Source organism: Carassius carassius, chromosome 12 (genome assembly GCF_963082965.1).
Source record: "Carassius carassius chromosome 12, fCarCar2.1, whole genome shotgun sequence".
Classification (NCBI taxonomy): Eukaryota; Metazoa; Chordata; class Actinopteri; order Cypriniformes; family Cyprinidae; genus Carassius; species Carassius carassius.
This window is the reverse complement of record NC_081766.1, coordinates 15,545,088-15,563,267: the sequence shown is the minus strand read 5'-3', so window position 1 is coordinate 15,563,267 and position 18,180 is coordinate 15,545,088. Positions and strand designations below refer to the sequence as shown.

The 18,180-nt window shown below is 36.5% G+C and overlaps 1 protein-coding gene across 1 annotated transcript; it reads right to left on the bottom strand.

Moving 5' to 3' along the window:
* Window positions 1-10,756: 10,756 nt before the first annotated feature.
* c12h5orf22 (chromosome 12 C5orf22 homolog) lies at window positions 10,757-17,220 on the bottom strand. Its single transcript, XM_059563624.1, has 9 exons — window positions 17,114-17,220; window positions 16,759-16,904; window positions 15,801-15,950; window positions 15,232-15,646; window positions 15,010-15,072; window positions 13,711-13,832; window positions 13,459-13,525; window positions 12,422-12,561; window positions 10,757-11,728 (listed from the first exon to the last, which is right to left on the bottom strand). The coding sequence occupies exons 1-9, from the start codon at window positions 17,180-17,182 to the stop codon at window positions 11,581-11,583; spliced, it is 1,320 nt and encodes a 439-aa protein (XP_059419607.1). The 5' UTR covers window positions 17,183-17,220; the 3' UTR covers window positions 10,757-11,580.
* Window positions 17,221-18,180: the final 960 nt, after the last annotated feature.

The following is an 18,180-nucleotide window of genomic DNA, read 5'->3' as shown; positions in this document are numbered from 1 at the left end:
TACTAATTTAATCTAATTTCTCCTCCTGGCTGCTGGCTCGCCAAATTATGTAAGGGGCACTTTTTATAATGTAGAGTGAAGTGCTGCCTTTCTAAGGAACTTTTCACAAGAGGAGTAGACAAATGAAAGTACCAGGATAGTTTAGGGGCGGCAGTGGCTCAGTGGTTCATGTAGGTTGTCTACAAACCGGAAGGTTGGTGGTTCAATCTCCGGCTCCACCTGACCAAGTGTCGAGGTGTCCTTGAGCAAGACACCTAACCCCAGCTGCTCCCGACGAGCTGGATGGCGCCTTGAATGGCTGACACCGCAGTCGGTGTGTGAATGAGTGTGTGAATGGGTGAATGTGAGGCAACTTGTAAAGCGCTTTGGATGGCCATGTGGCCTGTTGAAAGCGCTATATAAATGCAGTCAATTTACCATTTACCATAGTTTACTCATAACATATAGCCGGCATTTATTGAACATCAAATATCAACCAGTATGACCTTGTTTATCTTTTCTTTGTTGTGAAATCAATATTCCTCTTAGTCTTAAATTTTTTCACACAAATTGTGAAAATATAAAATAAAATCACCTCAAAATAATAAACCAAAGTCCATCTACCCGGGCAGTAGGGCTGTCAACTTTAGTCGTTTAGTCGACTAATCGGTCGATGACGTCTTGGTCGACTGACATTTATACTGGTCGACCTGTTGCATATTTATTTATTTATTTTTTTCACCAATGAAGAAATTTTCATTGATTTACTCCTTTTTATTCCTTTTATTACCAGTTATATATTACTGCATTCTAAATATAATTAGCCTATGTTTTATCCCAAACTTTAAATGCTTTAATTTAGACATAACAGCGCCAGAGTTTAGCGCACCACGTGAACACTCGGGAACCATACCTGTGGCTGGCTGCACTGCTGATTCGCGCTCAGTAAGGAATATAGGTAGGTTTGCTGTATTTATTCAGTTAGAACGCTACTTGTTTTGGCTTTTGTCGACAAAATGTCCAAGGAATTTAAATCTTTTGTCTGGCTGCATTTAAAAAAAAAAAAAAACGACAAGACCGTTACTCCAATCCTCCCTGGCTGTAGGTCTCGCATCTGATTTGTGATCTTCGCTTAGAATGGAGGCATACATGACAGTTAAAGCCCATTTTATCGATGCGGACTGTAAAATGAATAGCGTTAGAAACAAAGCAGCGCACACGGGAGAAAATGTCACTCAAGTCGCGGACCCTTACCACATTCCACCAGAGAAGCGGGTGTCAGTGGTAACGGACAACGCTGTCAACATGCTCTCGGTGGAATTACTGAAGGGATCCGGTCAGTGGCCAGACGTGAGCTCCTCACTTTGCAGTTTAAAAAAATCACTTAATTTTCAAAGAATTGTCCATCCATCCATCCATCTTCTTCCGCTTATCCGGGGCCGGGTCGCGGGGGCAGCAGTCTAAGCAGAGAACCCCAGACTTCCCTCTCCCTAGACACTTCCTCCAGCTCTTCTGGGGGGACACCGAGGCGTTCCCAGGCCAGCCGGGAGACATAGTCTCTCCAGCGTGTCCTAGGTCTTCCCCGGGGTCTCCTCCCAGTGGGACGCGCCTGGAACACCTTCCCGGGAAGGCGTCCAGGAGGCATCCGGAACAGATGCCCGAGCCACCTCAGCTGACCCCTCTCGATGTGGAGGAGCAGCGGCTCTACTCTGAGCTCCTCCCGGGTGACTGAGCTTCTCACCCTATCTCTAAGGGATCGCCCGGCCACCCTGCGGAGAAAGCTCATTTCGGCCGCCTGTATCCGGGATCTTGTCCTTTCGGTCATGACCCAAAGCTCATGACCATAGGTGAGAGTAGGAACGTAGATTGACCCTTATGCTTGAACATGGTGTTCGTTATGGACAAGCTGTAACTAGCACAGAAGTCCAATAACTGAACACCACTCGGGTTCAGATCAGGGGGGCCGTTCCTCCCAATCACGCCCCTCCAGGTGTCACTGTCGTTGCCCACGTGGGCGTTGAAATCCCCCAGTAAAACGACGGAGTCCCCAGTCGGAGCACTTTCCAGCACCCCTCCCAGAGACTCCAAGAAGGCCGGGTACTCTGCACTGCCGTTCGGCCCGTAGGCACAAACGACAGTGAGAGACCTATCCCCGACCCGAAGGCGCAGGGAAGCGACCCTCTCGTTCACCGGGGTAAACTCCAACACATGGCAGCTGAGCTGGGGGGCTATAAGCAGACCCACACCAGCCCGCCGCCTCATTGTATTATTATTATAGTTTTATGTATTATTGATGTTTTTTCGTTGTTGTTTTATAAATACTCTGACAATTGTTTAATAAATGTTCAATCAAAATGCAAAACATTGCTTTTTTTTTTTTTTTAGTCGACTGATCGTTGCACAGGACAGGACTTTGGTCGACTAAGCATTTCTTTGGTTGTCTACAGCCCTACTGGGTAGTATGTTTTTTTTTTTTTAGTGTGGTGGGATCTCGCGCTTATCTGCACGATGCAATGAAGAAATTGTAAGTAGAAGCATTTCATGTTGCAGGCCAAACGATCCTTTACACCCTCTGCTCTTCTGGCTCACGTGTCCGATGGTGAATTTGTCCAATGGAACTCTCGCTCTCTAATCCTGCACCCCAAAAAAAAACAACCTGCATAGCAGGGCAACATTCAATTACTCTCTCAATAAATTTGATCAGATCTGGAAATATAACTCAACTCATTCATGAGTTCATTCTACTATAGTAGCTTAAATTCTTATTTTCAATCTATACATTCAAGGCATACATGAAACTCAAGCACTAGCATACCACGTAGTAACGTGGCTTTAACACAGCATGAAATAACATTTCAAATCATTGAACTCATGTTCCAACTCCGATTGGTTTTTAGCTTATGCAGTACATATCTCATCAATACATTTTCACACAATGCATTTTACAACTGAGTTACAGCAAAATAGAAAAATAAAGATAACTTTTACGTGCTCAACTCATTAATCACATCTATCACACTGTGTCTGCTAGTAGCACAAATGACAAACACGTGTAAAACACTAAAAATCACACAAGTAGGTAAACTCCTTGACGTAATTTCGACCCTTTGCTCTATTATTCCTGCCTTAGAGGTATGTTTGGTGAGAAAAACCCGTTTAACTAGCTCTTAAATGTAATATTTTACTCTTTTTTTTTTCTCAATGTGGAAAGTCTAAATGGTGCTTCAGCTCACTATCGTTCTGCTGTTCGCGATTTTTCTGTCTTCTTCTCTAAGAATCAGTGTAGCAGTTTTTCATCTGTGCAGCGCCACTGCTGCCACCTATTGGACAATTACTGTGTTTAGGGATAACATAACTAAAAGCAATCAATAAATCAGATATTAAACTAGAATAACGTAATCCTGTTAGTAGGCTATTTTCGAGTGGGTTACATCTGTCAATGGAGAAAGATGCTTTTTGCATCAAGATGATGTAGTTACAACATAAACACAAAATGGTAACACTTTATTTTAAGGTGTACTTCTATTATAATAACAATTAATTGCATAAAAATAATGCATAATTGCATACAAGTAGCCCAAAGCCAAACCAAAATCCTAGCCCTAGCCACATAGTTAATTAATATTACTCAGTACATAATTACACTGTAACAAGGACACCTTAAAATAAAGTGTAACACACAAAATGTTTCTGTGACTCAGTACAGACATTTTATTAAGTTCCATGTATTAAACAAATTAAGTCACACATTCAATTAACTAAAAGAGAGCAATCATAGTTTAAGATGGCTAGATGAATTATGTTTGCACATTTCTCTAGACAGGTACTTATTGAATCAGGCCCTCTTCTCCTTTAATACATGCCCTTTTACACGCTTGGACAACTGCCTAATTAAGAGGCATTTACCATTTGTAAACCAAACTTTTTCAGCTCAACATATTTGAAAAATATATGAAACAGCCTGTTAGCCATGATGGAAAACCTGTCCTGTTGTTGTTAAGTTAATTTGCATTCTTGGTTGGGAATTAAATGGCTTCTCTGCCCTGCAAAATATATGAAATTATGTTCATGAAGGTTATCCATCAGCATATGCAATCAATCACAATTTATGATTTAAAAAAAAAAAAAAACACAATAAGATATTACACTAAGACTCTCTCTCTCTCTCTCTCTCTCTCTCTCTTTCTCTTGAACAGACCTCATAAACGTTATTTACGGACTGAGCCCTTTCTAAGTATAGCTGTTCCATTTTATTTTGGTTTGGACAACAAATGGTCACCTCTATTGAGTAATCTATTGATCAATTTAAGTGTTACACGGATCCCTTCTTTTTGGCTTTTCCCCCATTATTTAAAAGGCTTGCTTATAGTGGCCATTTTGACGATTTTGGTTTGACAACACAGTCCATTCACTGTGAAAGAGTATACATTTCAAGAATAAGAGTGTCTCAGATTGGAGCTTCATAAGAGGCTTAAAAATCATCTTTTTTGACCCATCGCTGAATAATTTTTTTTTTTCTTTCTTTCTTTTTTTCTAAACGTGACATCGTATGTGTTTCTGCCTCACGAAAGCTACATTTTTCACAGCTTAAAATGCATTCTTGGCATGCATGCAAATATATCTTTGTATGGAAATGCAAATGTGTAAAATGGAGCCAATTTGTGTATAGGCAAGGATATGTGTAAGGGGTTTCTCTGTAAATCTCCTGTTTGGTCACTCAAACTGATAGCCTCTAATTGAGCATGGGCACTGACGTTTTAGCTCTATACCCCATAGCTGTGTCTCAATAAATGAGGCTAACTCGAATGCCTGAAATTATTTTTTTCTTAGCAATTTGAGCTTGGCTAAGTTTGGAGAAGTTAAAATGTTATTCATTTATTTGGTTAAGAAAAAAGGGAAAGATACAACAATGAGCCTGTTACAGATGAGGTAGTGCTAAACGTAAAACAAAGTAAGAGAAGAGGATCTGGAACAAATAAGGAGTTTACTGAAGACGAAGGAGGTACAGACTATATTAACAAGATTACATTTAGCATACATTCAACAAACACATGAACAATCACGGACGAGGAGGAACTGAACAGAACGGGTATTTATACACACAGAAGGTAATGAGGGAACTGGAGACAGGTGGGGAATAATCAATTAACTAAAACAAGAAGAGGAAGGTGACCAAATAAGGGAACAAAAGTTCATTAATGTGACAGAGCCTAAGAGTTTCATAATTATGCCACATTTACACATAGCCGGGTATTTAGAGAAACGAATATTTCCCCCCCTCCGTTTTCAAAAATAACATCGTGCACACAACATCGTTTTCAAAAAAGTTGTCATTTACATCAACCCGCATAAATACGCTGTCGAGCGCCATTATAACTATGCCAAACCTATGGGCGGCAATGTAGGGAGAAGGATAAAGCCATGCAAGCCAATCAGAATCCTCAAAATCGAGCAACTTCCTGTTCCTTTCAAAACAACATAGCAGTTGTGTTTGCAAATGCAAACAGACCAAAAGCGTTTGCACAAACGTAAAATGAGTACCACCTTAACAGCATCCATGATCAAACAGTAACGTTACCCAAACAAACTCTAAACATAGGGCGCTCGCATGACGTTAAGCATTTTCTGGCGCATAATGTGACATTTGAGAACCTAAAACCCCGTTTCTCCCAGTTGACACGGCAACACACAACCGGCGTTTTCAGAAATCTCCACTTTGGCCGGAGTTTTTAGAAATAATCGTTTTCAGGGATAAAAACGGCGTTTTCGTGTAAATGACAGGCCAAAACGCAGGGAAATATCTGCGTTTTCCCATCGTGTAAACGGGGCCTTAGTCTTGACAATAATGTATGCATTGGATAGACAGGGCCGGATTAAGACCTCACTGTGCCCTGGGGCTATGACTTACTGCAGGGCCCCCCATTTATATATATCTGTGTGTGTGTGAGAGATAAATCGTTTTTTTTATGCCATCAAAATATTTGATGCACTGAAATTTCTTGTTACAAATTTCAGTATCACAAAATAGAAAAATAGAACAAAGATACATACAAAATCAACTTACTTGAAAAACAAAAAAAAAAGAAAAAAAATGAAAATAAAATATTGTTTTGTATAAAGTAAATGTACAAATAGACTGTACAAATCTTACTTAGTTTACAAATGTGATTCAGTCAAGGAGAGTGATTGATTTTCTTTCTGATGTTTGATTTACATTATTGACACAAATGGCAACAGCAGCTATATTAGGCTGCTTTAAAGGAGTAGTTCACCCCAAAACATAAAAATTTTGTTGTTGTTCCAAACCTGTATGAATTTTCCTCTGCTGTCGAATGCAAAGAAAACTATTGGAGTCAATGGGCACCAAAAACTATTTGGTTATGAACATTCTTCAAAAAATCGTCTGTTATGTTGAGGAGAACAAAGAAATCCATGCAGGTTTAGATCAACTTGAAGCTGAGTAAATGATGACAGTATTTTTATTTGTGGGTGAAGATCTCATCATATCATTCCAGGATCTCGTATAGCCTTCTTTAGCTATTAATGTTAATGTAAGACACAAACTCTTCAACACAAAAATTGTGCTGAAGAGGATACTTTCATAGACGGGCATTTTCATACATAACTGTGTATTTGAACATATAAGCACAAGGCACGAAAAAGAACTCAAGTTTAGTCAGGCATTCACCAACATGAATTCTGCCCCACTGCTTAATGTGCACGAATAGTTTCAAATCATTTGTTTTTAAACCACAATGCTTAAAACGCATTTAACTGATAAGCTTACATCATGATGTGCAAAACGATTGGCATTTTTCTACCAGGTTATTTCCCAACCCTTAAGCGAATATAGAGTTTGTTGAAACACAAAAAGCCAAATACATCCATTAAGATAATAATCAAACTAACCTAAAATCTGCGTGGACTATGGCGCTGTTTTTATCTGCTCCATGTGCTTGGTCCACTTGCTGTTCCACAACTTCTACTCCATCATCAGCTTTAGTAAAATAACCCGATAGCTGGTGATTTTACTGACTAGGCCTATGTTTTATATGCTGTTTGTCTTTTTAAGCCCCTCTCTCACATTAGTTTTAGAATAGCTGCCATTTTTACTTATCGAGGAATGTTCTTTGCGTCACCATTTCCAGATTATGCCAGAACGAAGTTAAGAGTGGAGATGAATGTTGGGCAACAGCAATCTTTTTTGTTATTACGTTGAAAACCAGGAAATCAGAGAGGTCCAATAAGCCAAGGTCAGTTTTTTAATACCTAAAAAATATTTTAGAAAACCAGAAAACGTTAAAAAAAAAAATGACTGAATTGTGTGGTGCAAGAATTTAAGTGATTTAGTTAATGTTTACATCACTAGACATTTTTTAGAGCCATTGATTGATTGATTGATCGATTGATTGATAATGAAAATGGTATGACGATTTTTTTTAAATATGTGAAACCACCAATAATACAGTAAGTTTCAAGTATTTGGCACTTGCCACCAGCTTTTTGAAGGATTACTTCTTTTCATAATCACTGGCATATTTATTTGTTATTAGGCCGCTGTATTTACAGAAATGGCAGACTTTATTTGTCTTTTTGAGATGCATTTTTGAAAACCTGACAAGGGACTCTGGGAAATTCTGTTGGGTAGAGATCATACATCTCCTTAATTGACTGATTGTTTGATGAACGATCTTGATATAGAATAATATACTTGACCTTTGGGACAGCAACATCATCCGTGTGGGCTCAGTCAGGTTGGCACCATTACTCGATATGCTGACAACTGCACTGTGACAGAGTAACCAATGGCCTGAAAGGCAGCTGCGTATGAGTTTATTGTGTTTGATTTAGTTCAATCTGTAAAATATTTAAAATATGTATATAAAAAACTATACATGTTATGTTAATATGTATATTATTTTAGCTGTTTGCCTTTCTGAGTCCTAAAGCAGTGAGTTTGCAGTGCATTTTACAGTAGATTTTATAAGCCAAAGTATAAAAACCATTCATTGTTCATAGCTTAATATGGAATATTATTAGCTCTGGACGGAAACTCCATTTTAATTGAACCTTATGAAAAAAAAAAAAATTCAGAAGAGGAACAGAAGAAAAACTGCAAAAAATAATTTAATCATTTTTAAACCAAATGAACCATGCAAATGAGAACCAGTTTCAATTACACCTGCAAGATAACAAGGCTAATGGCGTAAGATGATATTCACAATCACGCTGAGCTGCTCAGGCAAGTCTATTTTTGCCTTACATGATTACTTTGTAGGAAAATAGGGACTGAGATGTGAATAAAATGTATCCATTAGGGAGTCTTAACGCTGTGGGAATGGTGTTCTGCGTGTCTGCATTTCATCGCATTGATATTTAGTGAAGATGAAAACACTCACAACCTGCATGGCACAACGCCCCACTTAGACATGATGCCAAAAAACAGGCTGATTCACCTCTCAGATGCAGTGCTCTCGTTCTGTGAAAATCCAAATGAAAATTGGCCTTATGTGCCTTACATCAGACATTTTTAAGGCTTTTTGCCATAATATAGATATATGTGATTGTGATTGACAATCATGGCATTTACAACGTCAAGGTAAAGGATATGCCTGGAAATAGTCTATTCATAAAAGTTTTCTAAGCAAGCTAAAGTGTAAATTAATATTGATCAAACCTGCTCAAGAAAACTAGTATATTTTCCATCATATCCTTTAGCTGATTATGCTTCCATACACATATGATCTCTCTCTGAAAGCTTAAATTAGCTTTGATTATTAACAAGATGTTATAGTCTTTCTGATTACCAACCCAACACTTAGAAGAAATGAATAGAACAAATCATTTAGGGTCATTTATCACGGAAAAGGGCTATCACTGTGATTAAGATTTTTCCCGGGGACCGAATGAGAGGAAGGGCCACTAAGGGCTTCTACAATATATCATGCCTTATCTTCATGTGAGCCTGTCCATGAAAAAAGTTTGTCCCAGACCATGCAAATTTTATAGTTAGTGATATTGAAAATGACTTGAATACCTCTTCTACAATGAACATATTTTCAGTTTCTGAATTAAAAGTCTTATCAAATAATTTTATTTATTTATTTTACCTTATTTTAAAACTCAATGGCCTTGACTCATCTGTGCACTCCAGCTTAATGGTTTTCCACTGATTTAAAAAATAGCTTGGATTTTGATTATGCCACACCGACTTTGTCTGATATTTATACAATTTTAAAGCAAAATTGCTGCTAAAATCACTGCTTTTTTATATAATAATAATATAATAATAGAAAGCACTAAAGCAATTTGGTTTTAGAACTTTATAAATATTAGACATACCAGGTTCATTGAGTTTTAAAATAATCTCTCATATGATAAAAAGTACATTTTATCCAGATTAAAGTAAACATACGAAAATGTCTTGATATTTATGATAATTGTCAAAAAACAAAACAAACAACAAAAAAACTTAAAAATGTTCAGTAACCATCTTAAAAAAATGCATGATGCTTTTACTTTCAATTATCATTATATACATGTACATAGTTTGAATACCAATTAATTGTTTTGCTGTAGGTGTTAAAAAATAATAATTCATTATAAATATATTCAAAATGAAAATAATAATTCATCCTGCCGTGACAAAGCATCACTGCTGTTTTCTGTAGGGCAAATGAGTCAGAAAAGAGGAGAGACTTTTTTAAGTGCTGTTGAGTTCAGGGTCAAAACAATTTAGACCGTGTTCTGTGTGTTATTTTGTGCAAATCATGTATTCAGACCAGTATTAGAGGACTCATCATTCAGTCTGTGATTACTGTTAATGAAACATATATAGTTTCGGAGAGATGGCCAGCATGCGTCACAGTTGCTCTTATGAGAGCATCTAATGACAGGTCATATTAATTCACCATGTGAGCTAGCATTCATCTTAAGTCAACAGAATAAAGCAATTTTTTTATGTAATTGTACTTCCCTGAGTTCAGAAGTTTTAAATGTAATGACACAGAACATCAGCAATTGCCGTTTTCTGCAACTCAAAGCAGCTTTGAGACAGCCTGCAATCGACCTACTAATTGATGTCATGTGCTGCATTGTTTAGCATTCTTTACAAGCATAACTGCTTATCAGACTCTGATCAGTTCACACTGAGACATCTTGATTGCAAGTATGCATTAAAAACTAGTTATGATATACACATTATAACATTATACACAATTCATGCTAAAGATTTTCACTGAATGCATTTCAACCTTAATAACAAAGAGTGTGTTGAGAATATATATGCAGGGTGGTTTAAAGGACACATTGTATTGTATTCAAAGGCAATATACAGTAGCAGTGCAACAGTCTCTTTCACACAAGATTCAGACCAATTACTGCTGAACAACCGATCAGCTGGGGCTTTTTAGGTGACTGGTATTAGTTACCGTGACGACAGTCTCCTCTCATGCCCTCTGTACACTGGACTGAGTTTATATGTAACACCACAATTTAAAACTCCTATATTTTGAACCTCTTACTTTAGATTAAAGTGTTTTATGTGAGTGATTTGGTATGAAATTCCTGCTAAGATTTGAAGAGACAGTTCAGCCAAAAATGAACTGGTTATCCTTTAGTCTCCATACATGTCTTACTGTCTTTATGTAAGGAATAATTGACGATGACTCCACATCAGGTCGTGGTCGCATTACACCTTGGATGTGCGTTGTGTTCTATTAATTCAACGGACGGGAGTCAATTATTCCGCTTATACAATGGTTACCACACTTCAAGACATTGTTCACATGTTCTATTTTCATTGCACACCTTACCTTAGAACGTTTGTCAGCCAATCAAATTCAAGAAGTTAACAAACCCTTAGTATAAACTATCATAAGATATTTTGGAGAATATTTCAATTGTGATTCAATTGTGGGTTCAAAACAACACTGGACCCCACTGATTTTTATTTGACATTTTGTTTCACAGAAGAAAGAAAGCCATGCAAATTTGGGTCAAAATGAGGGTGAGTAAATGGTAACAATTTTCACTCTTTTGTGAACTATCCTTTTACTAGCTTATAGTTGTTTTGTCATGCAGTGAAATTAAAAGTCAGGTCAGGCATATTTAGACTAGTCTAGAAGTCTGTGGGCATAGAGGAATAAAGGAGGGTGAAATGTACAAAGCTCAGGTGAATTGGTAACCACCTCAGGCTTCAGACAAAGACAGCCGAAGCACAAAGGGCCACACAGGGAAAGGGGAAATGTGCAGTTTTGTATCAATGTATCTGCTATTCCCAGACTGAAGTATGCATGCACAAAGGATAAATCACTGCAGCACAGAATTCATATGAAAGTCTTAGGCTTTTTACTTTACTGTGCTAATAAACATTTTGGGGACAATTCAGAAACAAATATTACCCAGTATTTCGGCATCTCTTACTTTGAATGAATCTGCATTTCAACCTCATTGTTACATGTGCACTCAAAGCAGGCAGTAACAGAGTACACAGCAAAATCACAGCAAGGTTTTAATAGCTTTGCTACATCCACTCTTCTGAAAGCAGCTACTGGTAAAGAATATGCCACAGCTGCTGCTGAATTTAACCTCCCTCCCTCCTCATGGCGTCTGTGATGTGATCTCCGATGGTATTGATTCATACTCTCTGTGAACATCTAAGCAGCCAAAGAGGGACTCTAGAATGTTCAGCACACTGTTCTGGATGGAATCCACCTGCTCCGCTGGGCAATACTCATCCAAACTGGATCTGACATGAACAAATGGAAAATGGAAGAAACATTTCAAATCTTATATTTTCTTAATTATTATTTAAACAGTATTCATACATTAATAATATATGTGCAATGACATATAAACAAATGCACTACTGTTCAAAAGTTTGCGGTCAGTGCTTTAAAAGCAACAACAAAAAACTATTCCACAAAAATATTAAGCAGCACATTGCTTTTCAATTTTGCTAAAAATAAGAAATATTTCTTATCACCAAATATAAATACAAACAAACAAGCAAAAAAAAAAAAAAAAAAGACTCCGTGATGAAAAATATTCCCGTGGACCATGAAGGGCTGAGCTCCCCTTGACTCCCACAGATAAGAGAGTGACTGATGAGTGTGATGTTGAGACTATGCTCATTAAAATGCATCCTAACAGATCACTCAGACACAAGTCTCACATAACACTATCGGTCTCAACGGCACAGATTCAAGCATCTGCTTTTGGGGCAACTAGCAGCCTACTTACGATCATTATATCAAAATTACAAAGCTAATTAATGCAGACCGAAAAGAAAACAAGAAATATGATGTTTCTCTGAGGAGGAAGAAAAAAAAAACTTTTAACCTTAGAGGATGTAACAAACCATAAGTGAAAGCTTAAAGAACCCATTGTATTTTTCAAAAGGAGACACAGAACAGATGTCGACATGCTCTGACCGATGTACCTGGATATAGTGACTATGGTGGGTTTGGGCAGGGCTTCCAGGAAGAGCTGCACGGCCGTGATCAACTGCTGGATCTCCTCCTCACTGCTGATGTGGTGAGGGAGCTCGGAGTAATCACAGGTCAAGCCTGCTTGATGCACCTAAACTCAACACCACAGGCACAAATATATCAGCCTGCGGCACTGGCAGAAGTGCCTCAGCACCACAAACCAAGGAACGCAAATTTGTTATCCCTCATGGTTTGCTTGGAGGCTCTCAATATCTTGAAAATATACTTGACATCAAGTAACAAACTGATAATTCACTATTTTTCCTTATCACTGCGAAACATTTTTAATTAGTACTGTGCCTTATATCAAAGATGTTTAGATACTGTTTTCTGGAATACATTTACTTTAAAATGCATGACTTGTTTTTAAAGAGAATGCCTCGAATCACATTCATTACATCAGCATGTTTTTACTTAACTCATGATTATATATATATATAAATGTTCGTATATATATATATATATATATATATATATATATATATATATATAAAACCATATACACACACAGACACGTATATATACACACACGTACATATCTATTTCTCTCTCTATATATATATATATATATATATTTATTTATATATATCATTTTCATTTAAATTGACAAGGATGTTTAGGGCTTTCAAAGCTACTGTTTGGTCTGAGATGCCTCAGAGATATTAAACAGGAATAAATACATTTGCTAACATGAGCTCAGCAATACACCAGACAGGAGCCAATTTTGATTTATTTCTTTGTATTTTTCAACACCGTTCAATTTCAAATTGACCCCAAGCAGAAACAACGTGACTAGCATGGATAAGAGCCACATTTCTGAAAAGTGAATGTGTACTCTACAGTAAAATAGAAGATTAAAGCTTCAGTATCCTTCCGCCATCTGGTTTTTCATTAAGTTAGAGGAGTTTATTACAAGAATATGAAGGTAAAATAAGATGATTTGAAACATGCTGATATTATTATTTTTTATTTTTACATACAACTTTACCATTTCATAGTCCGGTGACGGAGTTCGATTCTTAAGGCTGTGTACAAGTCTGACAAGAGATTTCATTCTACAAAGAAAGAGAGGAAAGGAAATCAATAAATCAATGCATGAGGCTGTCATCTCCTGCTTGATCAAATGCATACTGACCACATACAGCAATCAATCAAGCTCAATAGTGCACTGAAATGGAGCTATAAACAAAAAGCACCGAGCCTGTGGCTCTACAGTCTCAATGACAGCAGTAATGCATACCTTGGGTTTGCTGCTAAACGTTCAACAGTTTCCTGGCTGTCATCCTCTAGCAGTTCAGCAAATGCAGCCTCCAGGTCTTCAAGCTGGCGAGTTCGTCTCTCTACACAATTTAAGAGCTCCTCCTGAAAACCAACACATGGAACTGTAAAAGACTGTTATTTGCCACCATCTTCTTGTGTGTGTTTAAAAAGCCTGAGATCACAATTGAATATTAATAGGATCTCATTTAAACCTGGGAATAAACAGGGTTTTTGATGTTACAAAATTTACTAAATACATAAAAAAGAAATGTCTTTCTACACTATTTTTATATTTTTATGTGACTATTCAGAAGTAAGTACTTTACTATTCAAAGGTTTGGGGTCAATACATTTTTTTCTGCCTCAAGAAGGATACATTTAAAGAAATGAAAATTATTGCAAATATATTTATAATATTATGAAAGAGTTTTAAGTTAAATAAATATTTCTTGAGCACCAAATCAGCACATTAGAATGATTTCTGAAGGATCATGTGATACTGAGAAATAGTGTAATGACTGCTGAAAATTCAACTTTGCCATCAATTAATTACATTGAATTTTAGAATATATATATTTTTTCTATTTTTTTAAATAGAAAACAGTTTCCAATGGAAAATATTTGTTTTTAATTGTAGTAATGTCTAATGATATTACTCTATTATTAATAAATTTTTATTCAAAAATCTTTTTTTTTTAATTTGCTGTAATTTTGATCACTTAAATGCAGCCTTGCTGGAGCAAGAGGCAATATTGCAAACCCCAAACTTTTTAACAGTAGTGTACATTTGTGATTGTGACAACAATTTAAGTTCATCCCTGAATTGAACTTTTCATTTGCATTGTCAGGCTAATAATATAATTTGCAATTAAAATAGGTTTTAAGTAGAAGAATGCAAAACGTTTCCAGCAGTAGTCTCAGACTTCTGTGTCTGTATGCATCGGCATTCAAATGAGAAGATGTCAAAGATTACTTTGAGGTCAAGGATGAATGATAAAACAGTTCTGACTGACTGATTCTGATAAAAGCTGTTGCAACAGCTAATACATACACTCTTTTTTACCACACATCAGTTGATTTAACCATTAACTTTGGAGAGCATAGTTAATGCCATTGTTTAAAAAAAAAAAAAATCAATAAAAAATTACATTTAGCTTCTTATAAGATTAGATTTAGCTTCATCCCCTGAAGGTGTGTAGGAACATCCAAAGAGCTTGTTGCTATGATGAAGGAATATCTCATGATTAATTATAATACATTTGATTAGGAATCTCGTTACCTCGTCTGAATCCTGCTGTGGCCTGCTAAAGCTGTACAACTCTTGCAGGAGAGCACACTCTTCCTGTAAAACAACAACAGTGGAAAACACAATTTAGATAGATATAACTACACATAAAACAATATCGATTCCATGCGAGTTCTGAAAAAAAAAAAACTGATTCTATTTAATATCTTCCATTTGTCTATAAAGCTCTTTGTATATCAGCTTGACTCACTCCACCTGCGTGTAAATCTCCTTGAAAGGGTTCTTACAGGAGAAAAAATCCAAGTCAATGTCAAGTATGAACGGGTCAGTTTGCTCTATAACTGCTAAAAGCCGCTCCGTGATGCAGTTTGTTGAGCCCTCATCAGTCTTCGTGACTGTGTGACTGCAGTTTCCCGACGCAGTGCTGCCATCAAGCGGTGGAGGAGAGGAAGTGCACGGGGTCTCCCGTTTTAACTGCACATCTCTGTCCTCTTTTACAGTTTGTTTTGGTATTTTAGCACCACTTTGTCCATTTCCACGCGGCCTTTCCTGCGAACTGTCAACAGGATCCACGCGGATGACATTTAAATGCAACTCTTTTGGGTTTTCCAGCTGATCCAGTGGAACGTAAAGAGCGTCACTCAAAAAGTAATCGTCTCTGCTTGTGACCCTGCAAAGAGAACGAGAGTTATTCCGAATGTTTTTACATGATTTTAACAGTACACTGTTTCCTGACAGGGTGGAGGTCTCATCTTTATTAATAGTAAATGAACGTCTGACTATGATGCCATCTCATGGTTCCATGCTGATACGCTGCACCTGACCTGATGGTGGTTGTAGATGAATCTTTCCCCACACACATAGAATGCTGTCCTTCTTTGATCTGCTGAGCCCAGTACGGATGCAGCCAGGCTACGTGGGATACGTGTCCAGCATAGACCATTGGCATAATCCAATTCTCAATGCTCAGCTCACTGCAGGAGCAAACGATAACATGTCAACCCTTACGCTCACTGTTGCAACTCATGGTGTGAATAGCTTTATATTCACCAGCATGACCTCTCTTTTTTAAAGTTCCTCTGATTTTAATATTCAGAGGGGTATTCATGCATTTTACTCTTTTATACAGTCATTTTTGGACAAGTCTTTGACAATAGCCCTGTAGACCTCAACAAGTCATACTTTCTGTACTTTGCTAATTTTTGTCAATTTTTTCTGTATTTTTGATTTATTAACTAAAATTCACTAACTAAATAAATAGTCATTACTTGAAATAGAAACCCTTTTAAACTTATGCACAATGATGCACAACAAAAAGCTTAAAAAGAATAATGTTCTTACAATTATTTCATATATGTATTTTATTAAATAGGCTAAACAACGAAACACAAAGTCTTCACTTAAAATAATGAAATTGTATCAATTATTATTTAGAGTCTTACAATTCACAGTTTTAGAATAATACAATAACATTTTAATAATGGATTTTATTATTTTTGACAGTCTGTGCCTGGGACAAGGGTAAAACTATCAAATCTGCACATGAGTGGTTTCTGACACGGAGGGAAAAAAATAATAATAATACAAAACTAACTTCTGATCTTACAAGTTTCCATGACAGTTTATGTAGTATAATAATAATGATAATATATATATATATATATATATATATATATATATATATATATATATATATATATATATATATATATAGTGTCCAAAAATACTGTAATCGAATAATTTATGTGTCCAAAGTTGATATAAAAAGCCTTGTAAACTCACCTGAGCAGAGTCTCTTTGTCGTAGACTGTATCAGCAGGCATGTTCACAGGGATGAGGAGATCAGGATGGGAGTCCAAATGGATCATTTTAAGGTCCTTCATTGGAATATGTTTCGAGCCAATGGCACGATATATGTGTTTCACAACCTAATGCAGGTGGAAATAACATTTCGGTAACTATTTTCTTTTTTACACGTTTAGGGGCTGATTTATCATTTAAAGCCACTAACTTTGCTTTTATTGGAACTAAGTTACTGTTAATGCATTATTTGGTTGCGTCAGGCTTCAAAGCCTTGAAGTTAACTTACATTAGCAAGAACTGAAATCACATTGAACATTATCTAACTTAACGTTACCTCATGATGGTCCTCCACAATCCACACGGGCAGTTTAGGATACACGCGTTTCTGAGGAGGCGTCTTCATTGTGTTTTTTTTTTTTTACGAGAATGTAATAATAATAAAGATAGTAATAACAATTCTTATCTTGCCTTAAAACTGCAAGCTTTATTTAGACTTTATACACCGCTATAAGTGGTGCACTGTGCGTCCTCTTTTTTCAACCGGGTGGAAACAAGCAAGACTTGAACAAGTATTGGATTCCTACGATAAGCAATGTAAAAGCATTTTCCCATAAATAATTGTAATAATGTGGGCGGCGATAAGATTGCAAACATTTGAGAAGAAATAAATAAAGAATTACGTGTAAGGAATATCGTGGGGTTAAACTAATATTGTAGCCCAGTAAATCCGAGATTTTAGTCAGATATCTTGAGTTCATTCCAAGTGCTCCATTAATCTTTAGAAAAGACGGTGCATTTTCCCCTCAATACTGCGATGAGCTATATTTTATTTACATTATAATGGCAGAATACAGAATCTTTAACATCTTTCAAAGGTAAATAATAATAATAAATAGTAATAATAATAATAATAATAATAATGAAAAAGACATAATAAGCTATACATTAATCCAAGTCAGAGGTGTAAAGAGAACCTAAAAACTATAATCGAGTAAAAGTACCTTATACGGTTAAAATTACTCCATTACATTACACGTCACCAAATCCAAAACAACTTGAGTAAAAGTCTTCGAGTATCTGATTTTAAAATTACTTAAGTATTTTACTTACACTAAATATAGGCTCAAAGATGCATGTCAAAGATGCCAGTGTAAAAAAAAAGAGTTGATTTGTGAGGAAACCAATCATGCTTATTTTCTAAAACAAACAAACAAACAAAAAATCTTCAAAAATGTGTCTTCAGCTTAACAGATAAGTAAAATCATGTTAAGTAGAAGGTGTCTTCAGTTAAGTTAAGTGGTTTGGGGGAGTATGGACAAAAAGCACAAGATGCCCTGTAGTTGGCAATATCACTTCTTTTGTTGCAGAAACTGCTATGAAAAAGCTAGGTGCCATATAGTG

Bases quoted from the DNA above. Each gene is read 5' to 3' on its own strand.
- c12h5orf22 (XM_059563624.1), bottom strand. From the start codon at position 17,182: ATGAAGACGCCTCCTCAGAAACGCGTGTATCCTAAACTGCCCGTGTGG. The intron at 16,905-17,113 runs GTAACGTTAAGT...CACCTGCATTAG, and splicing joins TTGTGGAGGACCATCATGAG to GTTGTGAAACACATATATCG. The intron at 15,073-15,231 runs GTGGAGTGAGTC...GTTGTTTTACAG, and splicing joins TCAAGGAGATTTACACGCAG to GAAGAGTGTGCTCTCCTGCA.